General features: G+C 39.9%; 1 protein-coding gene across 2 annotated transcripts in view; it reads right to left on the bottom strand.

Moving 5' to 3' along the window:
• Positions 1-357: 357 nt before the first annotated feature.
• Positions 358-21624, bottom strand: part of NAA35 (N-alpha-acetyltransferase 35, NatC auxiliary subunit) — a gene marked incomplete at both ends in the record, with an annotated part of 73742 nt that continues 52475 nt past the window's right edge. For both annotated transcript variants that reach the window (XM_080709205.1, XM_080709206.1), the window contains 10 exons: positions 358-417; positions 1439-1519; positions 3540-3662; positions 4658-4798; positions 6126-6193; positions 6897-7033; positions 12416-12594; positions 13335-13433; positions 16007-16073; positions 19795-19901. In XM_080709205.1, coding sequence (XP_080565331.1) covers positions 358-417; positions 1439-1519; positions 3540-3662; positions 4658-4798; positions 6126-6193; positions 6897-7033; positions 12416-12594; positions 13335-13433; positions 16007-16073; positions 19795-19901 — 1062 coding nt within the window. The remainder of the gene's footprint in view (positions 418-1438; positions 1520-3539; positions 3663-4657; positions 4799-6125; positions 6194-6896; positions 7034-12415; positions 12595-13334; positions 13434-16006; positions 16074-19794; positions 19902-21624) is intronic.

The following is a 21624-nucleotide window of genomic DNA, read 5'->3' as shown; positions in this document are numbered from 1 at the left end:
TGTTTTTATCTCCAGTGATGCAATTTTTTTGTCAAGAAATTTATTTACCTTTACAAACACTATTTTCACTCAATCATTCATAAAAAATGATTTATGGTTAAATCTGTAATAAAACCATGTAACGTTCATCAATGCATTCAATAAGACCAGTTTCATCCATGGAACATAATAAACCACTTTAAAACAGCAGTTTTCATTTACATTATGTAAGGCTGTCAAACTAAAAGTAATCCTTATAATGGGCTGTTATCCAAGAAATTCATTTCATTTCACGTTATGTGGTAAGACTGATGGATGTATCCTTTAAGAGTGGAGTCTGAAAGTAGACTCTACCCTTTCATGGTCACCTTTTCAGTCTCAAACAAGTTTCACAACAGGAAAATATTTGTGAACAGAGAAATCAAATTCAGGAGGAACCTGAAAAAAAACACATGAAGCTAATTAATGTATTAGTAGTCAGACAAACAGAATACACATCGCTTTTACTTTAGCGTTTCTTGTGTCTTCAGAAACAAGGTAGTACAAAAGATAAGAACTGGCTTAATGACAAAAAAGTTATGTTTCAGGAAAAAATGGATTAGCTAGTTTTGGGGGTTTATGAAAGTCATCACAAAACATCACCTGCTGTTTTCCATCTTCGCAGAAGTTATCAAAGGATGGACTTAATTACAGAAAGGAGCTCAATTAGATCAGAGGATAGCAAATGTCTTTCAGTTTTGAGGTCTCTGATAGTAGTAGGTAATGAGATGAGAGTCGCTAGGAGAGGAGAGCAGGGGACAGGAGGGCAGACAATACAGACACGATGGGACTGACAGGGAGGCTCCACGGGGCGAAGGCACCACCATGCCGCCACCCTGGCCTCTCCACGCAAAGCTAAACCTGAAGGCTGCCATAACACTGATGAGACATTACCAAGGAAGACTCCCATCTTCCGAGCCTTGAAAAACAAGTTTTTAGCTGGAGTGGTGGCGCACGCTTGTAATCCCAGCCCTTGGGAGGCTGAGAGAGGAGGATCGCACAGTTTCGAAGCCAGCCTCAGCTACTCACTGAGGCTCTCAGCAACTTACTGAGACCCTGTTTCCAAATAAAAGTATAAAATAGATCTGGGAGTGTAGCCCGGAGGCAGAAAAGCCCCTAGGTTCCACCCCCAGTACCACAAAAAAAAAAAAAAAAAAAGAATACTTCTCTCACATGCTTATTTTTACAAGTATTCTTTTTAATCCCAAATTATTCAGTAAATATACATGGGAGGGGCAGAAAGCAGACCAGAAATTTTAAGTCACAAAATATATGTCTCAAAGCAAAATGATAAGCTTTATTTTTTGTTGATAAAAACTGTTTAGAATGATTTTTGTTAGTTAGGTGGTTTAACTTGTAATATTTATGCATCTCATTGAAAACTAAAATTTTACAATAATTTTCTCCATGGTGTACTTACTTTTGACTCCTTTTTATGTCCTCCTGCCAACAACTTCATAACAACAAAGTTGGGTTTGGCCACCTTTAAAATTCTATTGACCTAAAATATGAACAAAATTAAGCTATCATAAAGTTCACTGTCAAAATTTCTTTGTACTATAGACAAAGATTAAGAATCCTGCACAACAGAAGTTTTCTTTTTTTTTTCTTTTGCGCGGGTCTGGGGATGGAACCCAGGGGCATTCGACCTCCAAGCTACACCCCTGCTCTATTTTTTCTTTATTTTGAAACCTCAGGTCTCAGCCTCCCAAATGCTGGGATTGCACGTGCGTGCCACCACACCCGGCTTAGTTTTCACATTTTTAAAAAAGAATAAACCTACTTCTTTTAATAACACAGAACTCCATTTCAGTCAACTCTGAACCCTAGAAAGGGCGACCGTATCTTGCTTTCATGAAGAGAGCAACATTAGGCGCACGTCCTGCACAGGAGGCACAGTGCAGCCTGGAGTGCGGCTGGAGTTGTGCTGTCTTCTCAGCCCCAGCTTCCCCACTCACTAGATGCAAGCCCTCTGAGCTCTCTAACCTTGAGATTTTTCCTCATCTATAAAAATGGAAAAGCTTTACTGAGTGCACAAAGATTTGTTTTAGAGATTAAGGAAGCTAATGTATAAACTCAAGTGCTGCTCAATGAGTGCATATACACAGTGCTGTGCGGCGTAAGGGTGTCTGGTCAACAGGAGAGCACACACAAGGGAGTCCCTAAGACATCACCTCAAGCCGTCTCAGTCTGTGTAAGTACGCTATGATCACCACCTACTGATGCCTCCCAGTACCTTCTCCATAATGAAGAGCCACAAGACTGCATCAAGACCGCAGAACCACAGCTGGCAGGTAGGGAGTGTTCCTGGAGTATTTCCATTATTTCTGACAACCACTTGTCTACAAGGCTTCACTTGAACATATGAGTAACAGTGAAACAGTAAGCCAAAGCTTCCACTGCTTGCCTTCACACCGACTGTTCCCTGGACGGATGCACCACAAGCTCAGCACCGGCCCTCGCTCCAGGTCAGGCCCCACCTGCCAGGTGACAGCTCCACTTAAGTCTGACGGAGGCGGGCGTGGGCACACGCTTATAACCCCAGTACTTGGGAGGCTGAGACAGGAGGATTGCAAGTTTGTGGCCAGCCACAGTACCTTGTGAGGCCCTCCACCACTTAGTAAGACCCTGTGTCAAAATAAAAACTAAAATAAGGCTGAGGATGTAAACTCAGAGGTAGAACACCTCTAGGTTCAATCACTAATATTTAAAAAAAAAAAAAAAAAGCCGGGCATGGTGGCGCACGCTTGTAATCCCAGCATTTGGGAGGAGGCTGAGACAGGAGGATGGTGGCTCAAGGACAGCCTCAGCTAACTGGCTCTTTGCAACTCAGTGAGACCTTATTTCAAAATAAAGAATAAAAAATAGGGCTGGGGATGGAGCTCGAAGGTAGAATGCCCCTGGGTACCATCATCAGTACCGAAAAAAAAAAGGGATATACTCCCCCAAATCATGTACATGTATTACAGGAAACTCATATACATGTGTGTTTCTGGGGATTGAACCTAGGGGCCTTCTACCTCCAAGCTACACCTCCAGCCCTGTTCTATTTTTTATTTTGAAATAGGGTCTCACTAAGTTGTTAAGGCTGGCCTTGAACATGCAATCCATTTTAGCCTCCCAAGTTCTGAGATTATACCCTGGCTCACAGGCAATTCTTACAGAATAATGTGTCTCAATCAACTTAGGGATACAGCAAATTATTAAAATACCAAACAGCCTAAAATTTAATATTTATTTTCAAAGTTTTGTATCTCAAAATAACATTTGGAAACCAGTAACTTTTACTTTAAATGGTCCAGTGGAATAATGCTATCCCTGTGATAACTGGCCAGATTGCTTTTTATATTTAATATTAACAGGGTTAGGTTGGCAATGCTATTTGAAATCTTTGGCAAAAAACACGACAGGCTCTGTTTATTGATCCTGTAAAGTTCATCATTATGATTACCTTTCATCCCGAGTAAGCTATACATTTCCTCCCAAACCTTCCCCTAGAAGCACGATGAGCCCAGTCTTACCTCGTGGTCTGGGCTAGGGAGATTCTCCAAGATCATCTTTGCCTGCTGGAAGTGCTTGCTAGCTGCCACATACAGCTCTGGGGGCTGGGGAGGAGGGCTGTATTTATTGAGGTCAGACATTTCCTAAAAAGAAGGGGGCCATTATTCAAGATAGAATTGTGACAAACTCTAGAATACCTCTTTTAATTATAGAATTCTACGTTCATTGACTATCTATTCATATAAAGATATGAAAGTAAACACATGGCAATCTCTATTTTTTCCTATGTAATATGCAATTCTAAAAGTTTATATTATTCCTTTTTCTTTTCTTTCTTTCTTTTTCTTTTTTTTTTTTTTTTGGTGGTACTGGAGTTCCTGGAAGTCCTTCTACCTTTGGGCTACACTCCCAGACCTATTTTATTTTTTGGAAACAAGGTCTCTTAAGCCAACGGCGGCTTGATCCTCCTGTCTCTGCCCCCTAAGTGCGGGGATTACAAGCGTGCGCCACCACGCCCGGCTTCCTTTTTCTTTTAAGGTGGTGGTGGTAATGGGGAATGAACCCAGGGTTGTTCTACCTCTAGGCCACGCCCTCAGCCTCATTTTTAACTTGGAAACAGGGTCTCAGTAAGTTGCTGAGGGCCTTGCTAAATTGCTAAGGCTGGCCTTGAACCTGCACTCCTCCTTTCACAGCCACCCAAGTACTGGTATGTGTCACCGTGTCTGGCTCTCACATTATTCTTATAACTTAAATAACTGGAAACGTGACGAGTAAATCCAACAAAACCAAGTAATTTTCATACTATTTAAAGTTGCTATTTTTAGAGCTGGGCATGGTGGTGCACACTTGTAATCCCAGTACTTGGGTGGCTGAGACAAGAGGATTGCAGGTTAGAGGACAACCTCAGCAAGTAGTGAGACTCTGTTTCAAAACAAAAATACAGTAGGGCTGGAAGTGTCATTCAGAGGTAGAATGTCCCTGGGCTCAATCCCCAGTACCACACACACAAGAGTGATTTTTATCAGCTGCCCCACTGAGTACCTATTGTGCCTGTTTTTACAAGATGGCTAGGTACAAACAGCACACCACTAGAAGGTCCAAGATGAAAGGCCGCCCAGTGAGCACAGAGGAGGCTCACCTTGAACTGCAGGTAGTGCACCGGTGGCGGCGTCATCACACTGTTGAAGGGAGCAAACCTGTGCTCATAGCGGACCTGTTCACTATCGAGCTCGAACTTGGGCTTGCGCACTTTGCCATCCATGTCAAATGCCACCATCGTCTGGGAAAGGAAGAAAGAAGAGGGAGCAGAGCATGGAGAAGTGAACAGCCTCGTTTTAATACAGTTATTTACATACCATTATAATAACTCATGACTCAGAAAATCAGAAACAAGAGGACAAAAATGAACTCATTTTTATGTGCCCTGTCTTATAAGGAAAATTTTCAAGTTCCAGTGTTCAATACATCACCATTTTTCCTAGTAAAATGACACCAGTACTCCTTATTCTTCTATGCCTCATATAATAGCTTTTAAGCCTTCAAGTAAAAGCTTTTTGTGTGTGTGTGTGTTACTGGGCATGGAACCCAGGGACACTGTACCTCTAAGCTACACCTCTAACCCTAATTTTCAGTCTCTTATTTTTGAAACAGGGTCTCACTGCACTGCGAAGGGCATCCCTAAGTAGCTGAGGCTGTCCGCGAAGAAATGACTAGCATGTTATTTTTAGACATAGTTTGTTTTTTAAATGTCCTCTTTTGCTTTGTGCATTTTTGTTTTTGTGGTACTAGGGACTGAAGCCAGGGCCATTCACCTGAGCTATACCCTTAGCCCTATTTTATTATTACTTTTATATATTTTAAGTGTGTGTGTGGTACTGGGGTTCCTGGAAGCCCTTCTACCTCTGGGCTACATTCCCAGACCTATTTTTTATATTTTTATTTGGAAACAGGGTCTCTTAAGCCAGCACGGCTGGCTTCGAACCTGCGCGATCCTCCTGTCTCCGCCTCCCAAGCATGTGCCACCACGCCCGGCTACTTTTTTAAAATTTTGAATCACGGTCTCAGTAAGTTGTGGAGGGCCTTGCTAAATTCCTGAGGCTTGCTGCGAAGCTGGGATTTTCCTGTCTCTGCCTCACAAGTACTGGGATTACAGGTGTACACTACCGCACTGGGCTTGCTTTGTGCATTTTAATATAAGCTGTCTCAAGTCATTTCTTAAATTGCCATGTATAAGTGAAGCCCGGACTCAGTACCTCCTGAGAAGCCCGCTTTTGATTATGCCGTTCATGTTGGCGCTCATTCCCCTCCTAATATACTTCCCAAGTTCCCCGGCCCATCCCTTCCATGAAAACGTTCCCGAGTCCCAGAAGCAAACTCCTCTCCTCACTGATGGCTCACTTGGGCCAAGGCTTGTGTGAAACAACGACCAAGGCACTAGGACAAAGTGCATGACACAAAGCAAGGGCTCAAACCTCGCTGAAAACGACTAGACTTGAAAAGGGCCTTCCCAGAGAGGACGTAAAGTAAGGTCAGAGTAGAACCTGGACAGAATCATGGCAGAGTTCATTGGCAATAAACATCAAACCACTTCACTCTCGACAACTTACTTTAAACATCCCAGCACACATGTTCTGATACGCCTGGCTCATTGTGATCTCTCGGCTCAACGGACGGACTGTAATTAGAGAGAAATTTTTCCATTTTCTTTTTCTCTCCCTCTTACATTTAATTTAAAAAGATCTTTCAGTTTGTTCATTAATTTAAACTTCAGTTTAATCTAAAAGATCTAAATATTGTTTTATGACCCAAATCTACAAATAATATACAACTGAAACTCCCAAAAATAATTGATCTCCAAATAGCTAATACTATAAAATTCTAGTATGAGCAAATTTTAAACATTCTGAATTCACCAGACTTAACGTATTAATACAGGACATCTGTGAATACAGTGACCCAGCTAAACTGTTAGGCTTTAACAGTTAACTCCTTCCCACCTGTTCAAGGGCCACTCGCCTCAAAGGAGGGCCTTATCACTTTCCTGTACCCATGGCAACAACACAGCTCGGGGGCCATTTCCCATGCAGCCAAGATCAACGGGCTCCTATTGTCCTGTCCCCTAGCTCATGCTGTCTGCACACTCCATGTGGGTGCTACGTCTTCACCTAAGATCTGTCAGTATGTGAAATAGCAAAGGAGTGAAAGCAAAGGAGAGGAACCAAAAGGGCTCACACCACTAATCTGGGGCTCCGTCACTACCTTCTAATTTCTTAAGGGACGATGAAGGACAACTAAAATACAATGGCGAGTCACCCACTACAACCCAGAGTTCCCATCTATTTGTTCTTTATTTCTTAAATTTAAAGTAGTCCACACACCTTTCTTTTTTTTCTTTGTTTTTTTACTGCTACGGCCTTTCTGCTGCTCTTCCATTATCCTTTCTTCTGCCATCTGAGAGCCATCTGCACGACTCAGTGTTGACATCAACCACGCATAAAGGAATTCGGAGAGATACCTTAAAGATGCAAAATGTTAGTTAACTACAGGTGTCCACATGAGACAGCCTTACCAACAAACATATTAGAAATAATGCATAGGAGCTGAGCGTGGTGGCGCACGCTTGTCATCCCTGCGCTTGGGGGGCTGAGACAGGAGGATCGCGCAGGTTCGGAGCCAGCCTCAGCTACTTCGTGAGGCTCTCAGCAACTGAGTGAGACCCTGTTTCCAAACAAAATATAAAATAGGTCTGTGAGTATAGCCTGGAGGTAGAAAGCCCCTGGGTTCCATTCCCAGTTACCCCTTAACAAAAAAAATGCACAGGCTTTACCATTTTATTTTTTGGTGCCAGGGAGTGAACCCAGGGTCTCATACATGTTCAGCACAAGTTCTACCACTGAGACAGACCCTCAGCCCCAAATGATTAGTTCCTATAATGCTTCATGTTTTTTATAAAACATTATCTATTCAGTGATTACCTTTCCCTTTCTACATCTTAAAACTTTTTAAAAGGTAGGTGTGGCCGGGTGTGGTGGCACATGCCATGTAATCCCTGCACTTGGGAGGCGGAGAGCAGGTTCGAAGCCAGCCATGCTGGCTTAAGAGACCCTGTTTCCAAAAAAAAAAAAAAAAAAGTCTAAAATAGGTCTGGGAGTGCAGCCCGCAGGTAGAAGGGCTTCCAGAAACCCCAGTACCACACACACACACACACACACACACACACACACACACACACACACACACACGGTAGGTGTGTGGGTGTGTGTGGTAATAGAGTTCAAAAGCAGCAGGATTCTACCTCTAAACTATACCCCCAGCCCTGTTTGTTTCTTTAGAGACCTGGTCTTGAACCTGTGATCATCCTGGCTCAGCCTACCAAGTACTGGAATTGCAGGCATGTGTCATCATGCTCAGAGCTCAAAAGATTTCTTGATCATTATAAAACTACTGGCATATACAAAACCATTCTAAAAAATAATTAAGAACATTAAAGCTTATAATTAACTTTATTTTATCCAATAAATGTAGAGTATTCTGCCAGATACTTTATTGTTCCAAAGTTTAAACTAACCAACACATCTATTCTCCTAAAGCCAGAAAAGGATAACTAGGATGTATATATGAATGTAGGATATAAATATGTATCTTTTGTAATATAATCAATAATAAATAAAATTAAGGACCATCACTGTATTAAGTGAAAAATCAAAGATTTAAAGATGTTATCACCAAGTTTGAGTATGTAGTGCTTATTCCCAACATTTTCCAGAAAAACATAAGGTATGTTACAATATTAAAGCATATAAAACTTTTTTTGTGTGGTACTGGAAATGTTTCTCAGGGGCATTCTACCTCTGAGCTATACCCCCAGCCCTATATTTTATTCTTTATTTCAAAACAGGGTCTCACTAAGTTGTGAAGGGCCTCACTAAGTAGCTGAGGCTGCCCTTAAACTGCAATCCTCCTGTCAGACTCCCAAATACTGGGATTACAAGTGTGTGCTGCTATGCCCAGCTCAAAACATTTTTAATTAAAAAGAAACTAATTAAAAGATGCAAATGGAAAGATCTAGGTATTATATTTTGGGAAATATATTTTTATCTGATAAAATAAAGCATTTCACTTTAAATTAAGAAAAATAACTCCTGGCACTGAATTAAAAAAAAATTAGCTGACTTCAGGAAGATGGCGACCGAGAAACGCAGCGTTTACGAGTCTTATTAACACTTGATCTCTACTGCCACAAAATCAGCGTTTTTCATAACCAGAAAATACTATCAGCAGAGGAATAAAAAATGTATACACAAGGGACAGAGAAAAAGAAGAGACCAGAAAAAAACCCAGCTCACATTGCGGTGGCGGAGCCAGGCTGGCGCCATCATGCCTCACAGCACCAGGCTCCAGATAGGAAAGGTAAACAAACAAGGAGCTAAAGTGAGCCGCTGCGGATCATTCGGATGTCAGCAGTTCTTTCTGCGCAAAGAACATCTAAAACTCCCAGTGGCCAAGTGCATCACGCCCTCCAGGGACTCAGAACAGAGCTCAAAACCAGAAAAGAAATACGCCAGCCTCACGGCCGAGGGCATGGTAGTGGCGCTATATTGCCAGCAGTGTAGATTCATTATCTATTTTAGTCTTTTACCTATTTCTAAATTGTATTGTTTGCTTTTATTGTTGCTAATTTTTAGGATTTCTATTTGGAATATTAATATACCTTCAGATATAGCATTTGGAAACATTTTATCCCATTCTACTAGTAACTTTTAATTCTGTTTACACTGTCTTTGGATGTACAATATTTTTTTTATTTTTTAATGAAGTTTGTTTATTCTTTTGTTGCCTGTGCCTTTGGAATCATATCCAAGAAATCACTGCCAATTTCAACGCTGTGAAGTTTTATGACCCAGGTTTTCTTCTTAAAGTTTATAGTCTTAAGATTTATATTTAGGTCTTTTATCTATTTCGAGTTAATATTTGTATATGGTGTTAGGTAAGGGTACAATTTTATTCTTTTTCATGTAATTATTATCTTTCTTTTTAATGAAAAGATTATTATTTCCTTCACCAAATGTTCTTGAAAATTTTGTCAAAAATAAATTGACCATATAAGGAAGAATTTATTTCTAGGCTTCTTATTTTACTCCACTGGTTTATATATCTGCCTTTATAGCAGTACTATACTGTTTTGATTATTGTAGCTTTATAGGGTTTGAAATCAGAAAATGTACATCTTCTAACTGTTCTTTTTCGAGATTGTTTTGGGTATTTAGAGTTTATCTTTCATGCTAGGATAGATTTTTTCTGAAAAAAAAAAAAGTATGATAGTTTCACCTTAAAAAAAGAAAAAAATATTCTCTGGTAAGAAAGAAAATAAGAAATATTGAAATGTTATCTCTAAGTGATCAAAAGTTTGATAGCAGACAGATGAATCTGTTATGTGAGATTATCATTGTTAATTTTGGATAAATTGCTATATTAAAAAATAAATAAATAAAAATTTAAAAAATTATTTATTGGCTAGGCAAAGTGGTGCACTCCTATAATTTCAGAGACTTGGGTGGCTGTGACAGGAGGGTCACAAGTTCGAGGGCAGCCTGGACAATTTAGCGAGATACGGTCTCAAAATTGTTATACTCTCACAGGCACAGCAATATCACCCCCAACACAATACCTATCTGTGAACGCAATGAAGGATTCTATGGGAGCTAATGGTGCTTCCACCTCTGGACTTTCTAACTAACCCGGGGCAGGTGAGTGAAGGGAACAGCTGACAGAGTTCAGGCCTTTCGCACACTGGTACTCGATGAGCTTTTATCAAGTGCTTTACCAAAATCCACACCCAATTACATCTAATGATACTTGAATACTGAAACTCCATAGGGTGGTTCTCACACTATCCACAGGCGGCAGAGGCATCACCTGGGAACTGGTTAGGAGTGGACTGCATGCAGCAAGTGACTCTGGTGCATGATAAAGCCAAAGAATCACTGTTCCTGCTGTTGAACTAAAAGGTCTGTAAGCTTTAGGGGCCATAAAGAAACATAACCCAGTCCTTTTTATTTTGAGGCAGGATCTCACTAAATTGTCCAGCTGGCCTCAAGCTTGTGGTCCTCCTGTCACAGCCACCCAAGCCTCAGATTACAGGAGTGCACCACTTTGGCCGTGAACAACAGTAAAAATAAGTCTATTTTGGAAGATGTGAAAGTCCAATCTGTAAATTTGAGACCAAAATGCCTTTTGGTTCAGTTCAGAATGAAGATGAAGGCCATGAGAGTATTTACATACTATTAATACTTTTTGTTAATGATGAACCTACTTTTAATTTGTAATGGTGTATGTATCATAATTTGCTGAATTAAGATCTCAATAAAATGTACAAAAAAAAGCATTTAGAGACGGGCGTGGTGGCACACACCTAAAATTCTAGAAATTTGGGGGGCTGAGACAGGAGGATCACAGTTCGAGACCAAAAAATACAAGGGCTAGGGGGTGTAGTTCAGAGGTAGAATGTCTCTGGATTCAATTCCCAGGACTATTAAAACATTTTTTTAAGTATATAACAAGTATACTTTCATCTGTGAAATGAAGAGCAAAAGTTTCCAATTAGCTGCTTTATGCCACAAAGGAAAAGAACCTAAGTGTGCTTCCCTATAAAAATCAACAAGGAGAGCTACTGTGAGTTAATAACAAAATCTATTCCAAGTAGCTATATACCACCTCTCAGAAAGGGTTATTTGGAATTAGCTATATTAATGTTGAAAATATATCAGATTATTTTCAAATTACCAGTCAGTGCTGAAATTCGATTTTTCAAAGCCAAGAGTTATATTATGAACCCTTTCTGCTCATGATAATAAAACAATGCCAAAAATATAGAAAAGAATTATTTTCTTTCCTCAAAGCAGTGATTTAAGAATATATTTTTAACTTAAATGAGTTAAGACAGCAAGTTATATTAAAGTCTAATATACCCAAATAAAGTGCTTGTGATTGGCAACACAGATCATTGTTAATTTTTTTTTGTGAGTCTGGGATGAAACCCAGAGGCATTCAACCTCCAAGCTACATGTCCTGCCCTATTTATTATCCTTTATGTTTGAAACAGGGTCTCACTAAGTTGTAGAGGGCCTCACTAAGTAGCTGAGGCTGTCCGGAACCATGATCCTCCTTTCTCAGCCTTCTGAATGCTGGGATTACAAGCATGTGCCACCACGCCCAGCTCGTTGTCATCTCCATAGTCTGAAACTAAGAAAGACTCAAGATCTTCCTAAATTCATTAACATTCAATTTTCTTAAATTATTATCTTTTCCTTTTTCCTTTTTTTTTTTTTATGTGTGTGGTATTGAACCTAAGGATGCTCTACCTCTGAGCTATGCCCCCAGACCTTTTTATTTTTTAATGTCAAACAGGGTCTTACTAAGATACCAAGGCTGGCCTCCAACTTGAGATCATTTTGTTTCATTTCCCAAGTACTGGTTAAATTATTTTCTTTCTATGACAACTTTTCTATGCCTAAGATATTGTCAAAACACTCTTACGCTAGATTTCTTAATCTTGTCCTCCAGGGAAGGGAAGAACTACTCTGCTAATGGTGGCACAAGCTTGTAATTCCAGTACTTGGGAGGCTGAGACAGGAGGATCCAGGCTCACAGCCAGCTTCAACTACTTAGTGAGGCCCTCTGAAACTTAGTGAGACCTTGTTTCAAAATAAAGAATTAAAAACCAGGGCTGAGGGTGGGGCTCAGAGGTAGAATGCCCCTGGGTTCAATCCCCAATTCTGGGAAAACAAAAACAAAAATACTAATGAAAAAGCACCCTGAAACTGCACTCTATTTTACAAACATTCTTTCATTTCTCATCTGCTCTGTCCACCAACTGTAACTGAAGCCTTCCTCTTACCAGTATATGTAGTAGTACTCATGCATGCTGTAGAGCTCCAATTCAAAGCCACTTAGGAGATACTGTATCATAATGCGAAGGTTATGGTAAAGGACCCAGGTCCCGAGACAGGCCAGGTGCTGCCTTTGGGGTTCCTGCTTCAACAGCATAGTGTGAAGTGCTGCATCAACTTTCTCTGCCTATCAAAATAAAACGTCACAATATTCACTTTTTTTTTTTTAATAAAATAGAGAATTTTGGAAAGGTGTGCTGGGGATTGAACCCAGGGAACATCCTTTCTACACCTTTCTACACCCCCAAACCCCATTTTTAAAAATTTTTAAATAGAGTCCAGTTGCAAAAGCTGGCCTCAAACCATGACCCTCCTGTCTCAACCTCCTAAATACTTTATTAACAGGTATGCCTTAACACGCCTGGCTAAAGAAAAATTAAAATATGGGCAGATAATTAAAATCTCACTACCCAAAGGACTACTATTTTTAAATCCATTTTTGGATAAGTTTACATGCAAAGTCTCATTTCACAAGAGTTAACATCTACCTAAATACACCATAAATTAAGACATTCACTTTAAATAATTAAAGTATAAATAAGATTTTACATATATTCTTAACACTGCTGCTGAACAAAAATTAACTTCAAAATGAACATTTTTATTATAACGTGAACTTGCTATAAAACTACAGTTCTATATGTATTTCAATAATTTATCCTATTAAAGAAACGATACGTTTATTAATTTGGATTAGTATTGTTTCTTCCATAATCTCTTCCTTTGGTATACAAAACTGTTACATTTAAGTGAAAAGTTAGTTCCTCATGGTGGAAAATGACTCAAACTATCCTTCCAAAGAGTCATTTTAAGGACCTAGACAGTGTGAGTGGCCCAGTTTAGGAGAGAAGGCACCGTGGCTCTCACCTCATCCTGCAAGGTGGCAAACTCCTCGAGAATGTGACCAAGCTTGTCTCTCTGCCGAGCCCGGTTATGCCCGTGGATCTGGATGAGGCTGCAAAACGGCTGCAAGACACAGACGAGATGCTAACCATCAGCATGAAACTTCCTTCGCTAAAGAAACAACACTCCAATTCACAAAACCTGGCTGTCTATATAAGAATCACACTTACGCATTTTTTTAAAAAGGTACTTATTTTTTAAGAAATACTAGAATTTATCAATAACTAGGAAAAGGGGGCTGTTTGCGAAACTTGTATTCACATGACAATAACCTCTTTTTTCAATCTTTAGATATTTTCCTGCAATTTCAAGAGGACAATTTTTCTGTTTCTTTCAGGCCAAAATCCAGTATTTAATGCTGAAGTTTCCATGCTACTTTAAATATACCAGAATGCCAAACAATGATATGACTTAGTTAACGACTACGACCTACCAACACTAAGGCTCACCTCCTCCTACCCTCACTAGACAGTATTCTCATGTCAAGTAACATTTCACTCATCAGACAGTAGACATGTGTGACATGATACTCTATTTAAAAAAGCATGAATAGATCTTTGAATTACATACTATTTTCTATTGATACATTTTGATATTTTCTCATTTAATCAATAACTCATTTAATCAATAAGAGGTAAAGGTTGAATTATCTTTAATTCAAAAACTCAATATCCCAAAATGTTCCAAAATCCAAGACCATTTGAGCATTGACATGATGCTTAAAATCTTTCAGAATTTGAAAGCATTTTGGATTAGGGATGCTTAACTCATAAAGCCTATACAAATATTCCAAAATCTGAAAAAATTCAAAATCTAAACATCATTAACCTGGGCACTTCAGATTAAGGAATGCATAACCTTTATTAACATCTTACTCTTTATAAAGAAGAAAGTACCCAAGCACGATGGTGCATACACACCTGTAATTCTAATACTAGAGGTGGAAACAGGAGGATCATAGGTTTAAGGTCAGCCTCAACAACTAAGCCAGACCCTGTTTCCAAATAAGAAACAAAAGGGGTAGGGGGAGAGGTACCAGCTTGGAAGTAGAATGTCCCTAGGTTAATCACCAGCAAAACAACAACAAAAAAACCCCAAAACACAACAACAACAACAACAACAACAACAACAACACGTATGTTTGTAGACAGGTAAAGCAATACGACCAATGATAAAATGTTAACGATAAAAATGAACTCTGGGCGGGCACAGTGGTGCAGGCTTATGGTCCCAGTACTTGGGAGGCTAAGACAGGAGGACTGCTGGCTTGAGGACAGCCCCAGAAACTGAGGAAGGCCCTCAGCAACCTAGTGAGACCATTTCAAAGTAATAAAATAGTGCTGGAGTTGTGTGGAGTAAAACACTCCTGAGTTCAATTCCAAGTACCACAAAATGAAAGCAAAAAGAACTCTGGCCTTCTGATTCTCCCTTCACCACATACATATGTGTAGTTAGTAGGTGAAATCAGACTCAAAGAACTGCTGCCTGAGTTCTCTAAGAGAAACACTTACGCAACAAGAATGAAAAGAATAATGACTCAAAAACCTTACAGACAAGGATGGTTTTTCCTAATTACCTGAAGCTTGAAGAGTTTGTGACTTTGTAAATACTGTGCATTAAGGAAGCAAACTAACATAAGCACATAGGAATGTTGGAACATTATAAATATTCTTTGTTGCTGTTAAACAACAAAAAAGCTGCAGCAACAACTGCTGCCCCCAGCCAGGAGTGGCATCTTCTCATTTCTCTGGTCCCCAAAAGCTATGGTGGAGATCATCCACAGCTGGGTGCCTCTCTAACAACTGCCAGGAGGGCTACAGGTTACAAAGCCATCTACTCAAGTGCTAAGAGATCACAGAAAATTTTCATTTATTCATGGAGCATTAAAAAAATTGTAGACGCCGGGCGTGGTGGCGCACGCTTGTAATCCCCGCGCTTGGGAGGCAGAGACAGGAGGATCGCGCAGGTTCAAAGCCAGCCACGAGCGCGCTGACTTAGGAGACCCTGTTTCTAAATATAAAAAAATGTAAAAAGAGGTCTGGGAGTGTAGCCCGGAGGTAGAAGGGCTTCCAGGAACCCCAGTACCACCAAAAAAAAAAAAAAAATTGTAGACAAAAAACGGTGGAAATTAATGACACTGAAGGAATTATACCCCATAATTTTGGCACCAGGGGTGGGGAGGGAAGAACTGGAGACTGAAACCAGGGGTATTCTACTTCCAAGCCACACACCCAGTCCTTTTTCTTTTTGCAGGTCTGGGGATGGAACCCAGGGGCATTCGACCTCCGAACTACACCCCCTGCCCTATTTTTTATTCTTTATTTTGAAACCGGGTCTCACTGAGTTGCAAAGAGCCTCACTAAGTAGCTGAGGCTGTCCGTGAACCGCGAACCTCCGGTCTCAGCCTCCCAAATGCTGGGATTACAAGCGTGTGCCACTATGCCTGGCACCCCCAGTCCTTTTTATGTTGAAACAGAGTCTTGCTAAGTTGCTGAGGGTCTCAGGACATTGCTGAAGCTGGCCTTGAACTTATGATCCTCTGTCTCAGCCCCGAAGTACTGGGATTATAGGTGTGTGCTGCCATGCCCCATAATTTTTAAAGTATCCATCACAACAATCCAAATTGTAGTTCTTACCCGGACACAGTGAGTAACAAAGGAGTCGATACAGTCCTTAGCCTGGTGATTATTATATAGACAGCACCTGTGAGGTAATATTCACATCATTAAAATCAAAACGGAATCAAATACGTCACTGAGCTGAAGAATGCTGGTATTAGATGAGGAGACACCGACTACTACTGTGTTGTTCACATAGCGTGCGCGATTTCCAATTCCTTTAGTTCTGTATTTGGACAACCAAAGTGAGGTCTAATAAGGGCAAACCAGCAAGGAAAGGAAAAGCCCCAAGCCCCACGTCATGACCCCACTCCACTGCTCTGCATTTTCATATGACTAACATCCTCTGACTGTGCTCATAATGGCAAATACATAAAAGTCCAGAACCCTAATTCTTGTTTTATCCTTGGGAGTGCTGGGTACTGAAGCCAGCACATTCTGCCTCTGAGCTTCACCCCTAGCCCTGCTTTACTTTTCATCTTGAAACAGGGTCTTGAGAAGTTGACAAGGCTGGCCTTGACTCATGATCCTCTTTTGTATCCGCCTCCCCATCATGCTAATTCCTTCAACATGTATTCCCCCTTTCCACGTCCCATCTTCTGTCCTTACAAAGTGATTTCCTTGCAGAGTTCCTATCTCAGAGGGCATCACTTCTTTTAAATATCTTCTTGAGAAGTTCTGAAGGACCTGGCCATGGGGGAACTTACATAAGCCGAATGGATAGGAAGATGAAAAAAATATTTATGGAGATCACTGTTGAGAACTCACTATTCGTAAGTGTTCACCACAAGTAAGCAACATGACAAGAGCCTCAAAGATAAACAGCCACAACTATGAAAATGAGAGTATGCCCACAGCGTGGAGAAAGAAAAAGAAAAACACCTGGGACAAGAGGATGGAGAATAAAACATGCTGGAAGGCTCTCTATATATCTTTAGCATCAGAGTAAAAATATTATTGAGACTAAAAATACTTAAAAAAAGACTTTTGCATGGTGGTGCATGACTGTAATGGAAGTGGTTGGAAGGTTGAGACAGGAGGATCACAAGTTCAAGGACAGCATCAGCAGTGTAGCAAGACTCTCAACAACCTAGTGAAAACCCGTTTCAAAATAAAAAAATAGTAATTTAAGCCGGGCATGGTGGCACACACTTGTAATCCCAATATTTGGGAGGCTGAGACTAGAGAACTGCAGTGCGGAGACAGCCTCAGCTACTTAGTGAGGCCTATGCAACTCAGTGAGACCTGGTTTCAAAATAAAGAATAAAAAATAGGGCAGAGGGTGTAGCTCGGAGGTAGAATGCCCCTGGGTTCCATCCCCAGACCCGCAAAAAAAAAAAAAAAAAAAGTAATTTAAAAAGGTTTGGAGGTAGAATACTCCTGGGTTCAATCCCCAGTACCACATAAGCAAAGAAAAGGACTTTATGAATCTAAAATAATGACTTCCAAATTTAAAAGCTCAGTAAATGAAGACTGGATACTTAATGATTGAGTTCCAGATAAGACTAAATCACACATGAATATTATGGTAAAATTATTGAACCCTTAAAGAGAAACTCCACCATGCTCCAGAAGTTAGTTTCAAAACAGTTACAAAGGAAAAAGAGAATCAGACCCCCCTGCCCTGCTCCCCAGGACTGGGGCACAAACATGCTAAACAGTTAAGTGCTTGACCACTGAGCAATCCCCATCTTCCCAGCATCAGATTTCTCATCTGTAACACTGAAATTTTATAACCAGTGGAACAAGAGCTATAGGCTACCACATAATGAACTTTGCCACAAATACAGACAATTCTCATAATTCATGGTTAATGGTCTGTAAAATTGTCGAGGATCATGAATTAGGACTAGGCTACCAGAGGAAACTTAGGGTTAGGTTCCTACAAATCTCTGATCACAACAGTGTCATATGCCAGTATTTTTGTGCTTTTCAGTTTAAAGACGTGTTAATGTATATTGTTGATTCATTAACAATGAATTTAATGGCATGAAAGCATAACATAATCATGTCTATGTGAAGTTTATTGATACACGTATAAATAAGGCACATCATAGCTTTCTTACACTAAGAAAAATTAGACACCATGAAACTATACTTGGGGACCAATTTAAACAGTAAGATCAGCACAAAAATCACAAGCATGCCACCACTGCGGCAGGAAACAGAGTTGCGTACAGCACAGGACCTGTGTGTTGGACCTCGGCACACATACACACCTGCCTACATGCACAAGGAGACAGCATGTATCCAGAGCCCTACAGGACTTTGTGGAGCACACATTGCCCGCAACCCTGTGGGCTTTTCCGGGGATATTTCCTATGATACATTTACATAAATCTTAGTCCTAGCGCCAGCTTCTGGGGAACACAACCCAATGCAGGAAGCTACCAGAGCTGGCATGACACGTGGCATGAGCGATTCAAACTTAAAAAGGCTGAACTACTAATCGTTCTTAAATACATTTCATATTCTCATGTTTTGTACATGCTCATTTCTTTGCTAAGAAATAACAATTCAGCCGGGCGTGGTGGCGCACGCTTGTAATCCCCGCGCTTGGGAGGCGGAGACAGGAGGCTCGCGCAGGTTCGAAGCCAGCCGTGCTGGCGTAAGAGACCCTGTTTCAAAAATATAAAATAGGTCTGGGAGTGTAGCCCGGAGGTAGAAGGGCTTCCAGGAACCCCAGTACCACCAAAAAAAAAAAAAAAAAAAAAAAAAAAAAAAAAAAAAAAAAAAAAAAAAGAAATAACAATTCAGTGGTTTCCACCCACTGGAAAAGCCCTACATTTCTCAAAATGCCAACTCAAATCATGACTCTTTCTGCATGCCATCCTTCCCAACCTCTTACGACACCATATTTACAGGACACTGATTCTACTGAGAACATAATATAAAATTAACTGTCAGCCAGGCGTGATGGAGAATGCCTATAATCCCAGTACTTTGGAGGTTGAGACAGGAGGATGGCAGGTTTGAGGACAGTCTTGACAACATAGGGAGACTCAGCAACCTAGTGAAACCTTGTTTAAAAACAAAAAATAAAATAGGGCTTGGGGTGTGGCTCAGAGGTAGAACACCCATGGGATCAATCCCCAATACCACACACATATACACAGAAAAAACAACTGATCAATTGTATTTTCCAGTTTTTATCTAGACTCATATCACTGACGAGAGACCTTAATTCTTAAATAATCATTTCCCAAACTACCATATACAAGTAAGGGTCCAAGACAGATTACTCAATTTTTGATAATTCCTGTAAATTTTGCCTCTCATATTGAACCAAAGGTCAACATCACAAAACCTAAGTTTTAATCTAAACATTATGTGGCAGAATGAATTACTCTAAACATGATTGTACTGTTTTTATTTGGAGACTGAATTCTAAACACAAATTTCACTTTGGATATACATCAGAAATGCAGAGGAGTTTGGCTTTAAAAACACATCCACTATAAAATGTACCACATAGTTGTCATCCCAGCATTCGGGAGGTTGAGACAGGAGGATCGCGGTTCAAGGACAGCCTCAGCTACTTAGTGAGGCCCTTTGCAACTCAGTGAGACCCTGTTTCAAAATAAAGAATAAAATACAGGGTTGGGGGTGTAGCTCGGGGTAGAATGCCCCCAGGTTCCATCCCCAGTACCAAAAAAAAAAAAAAAAAAAATCAATTAATTAAAAAAAATTTAAAAATAGGGCTGAGGGCACTGCTCAGAGTTAGACTGCTTCTGGGTTCCATCCCTAGTACCGCACAATATAAATAAATAAATACATAAATAAATAAAATGTACCACAGTACTTACTTGGGGGAAAGCACCGGAGGACTAACAAAAGACCGAAGTGCATCTTTCACCATGTCTTGCATGAGATGAGTCCCAAAGACTTTTTTGTTATCCACCAGGAAAGTGGTCTTAAAGCAGAGGTTACATGTATTACTGATGCTGTTCACATGCATGGTTATCATTACTAAAACATGAACATACTACCTATAAATACTACAAAAATACAAAAATGATTATAATACAAAAACTGGTGGGAAACTTTTCTAAACCACGATATCCACAATGAATACTGTGTATTAATTTTTATTTAAGGTATGTTCTGATGCAGAGTAAGAAATATGTAGAAATAACAATCCCAAGTGAAGAGCTATAATACCGAGTTGAAGTACTCAATGAACTGACTAGTCTGATTATGTCAAATGAGCTAATACTTAAGAAAGGGCTCCATAAACTATAAAGTAGTAGTCTGATAAGTCTATAAACAGGCTGATAAGCTTTTTCAAAGACACTTTATTGGTACATTGTAATTATCCATCATACTGAGGGTCAGTGTGACAGAAACATGCACACAGCACTTGGTAGTCCCCTCCGGTCCCTTCGATCCTCTTGCTCTCCCTATATGTACTACTGAGACTGGAAGCGGTAACTTCATATATGCACACAGCGTTGCTCCGACCCTTTCCTCACCAAGTCTCCCTTTTGTCCTCCCCTAGTCCCTTTCCTCTATTCTACTGGCCTCTCGCCTCAATTTATCTGAAGCCTCTTTTGTTTCCCGATTTCTCTCTAGATTCCACAAATGAAAGAAAACATAACTCTTGACTTTGAGACTTGGCTAGTATCACTGAACATATTCTCTAGTTCTGTCCACTTTCCTACAAATGATATAATTTTGTTCTTCTACCTGGCTGAGTAAAATCTCAGTTTAGTAATCCAGGAAGGAAGGATAGGGGAGGAAGAAGACTGACCTTTATTAACGGAAACGTTACATGTGACTATGTGTTTATGTGTGAATATAAAATCTCTTTTAATTTCCTGAAACAAGTTGTCAAGTACGGGGAATAGTTCTTCTCTGAAAGTTTTGTAGAATTCAGCTGGAAACCCATCTGGGCCTGGGCTTTTCTTTGTTGGCAGAATTCTTATTGCTGTTTCTGTTTCTTTGCTTGCTATTGGTTGGTTTAGGCTCACTATGTCTCTTGGTTCAATTTAGGTAGGTTTTATGTCCTTAAAAATCTATCAGTTTCTTTCATGTTTTCCAGCTTATTGGAATATAAATTTTCAAAACAGTTTCTGATAATCCTTTGAATTTCCCCATTGTGTCCTTTTTCTGATTTTACTTAAGTTGATTCTCTCTTCTGGTTAGGTTGGCCACGAGTTTGTCAATCAATCTTTTCAAAGAACTAGCTTTTTGTTTTGTTGATTGTCTGAATTGGTTAGTCTCTATTTCATTAATTTCTGCTCTGATTTTCATCTTTTGGATTAGACTGCTGCTGTTTTTCTAGGTCCTTGAGATGTATTATTAGGTTGTTTATTTGATGACTCTGTTCTTAAGTGGGCACTCAATGTATAAACTTTCCTCTTCATTCTGCCTTCAAAGTGTCTTACAGATTTTGGCAGATGTTGTATGATGATGCTCAGTGCTATTGAGGTATTATTTTTGTTACGTTCGTTTGTGTTCTATATTGTTTGCTATAATGTTCTTTGTTTAATTGCCCTGCTGATTAAATTCATCTCTCGTCCTGAATTGTGCTTTTTTCTTCTTTATGATTTTTTAAAATATCTTTTCTAGTTCTGGCTTTAGTATTCATGAATTTTTTGAGATTCTGCTTATCTTGAAATGCTTTTATTTCTCCA

Source organism: Muscardinus avellanarius (genome assembly GCF_963383645.1).
Source record: "Muscardinus avellanarius genome assembly, chromosome: 13".
NCBI classification, from domain to species: Eukaryota; Metazoa; Chordata; class Mammalia; order Rodentia; family Gliridae; genus Muscardinus; species Muscardinus avellanarius.
The sequence above is the reverse complement of the archived record's forward strand: the minus strand, read 5'-3'. Positions and strand labels throughout refer to the sequence as shown.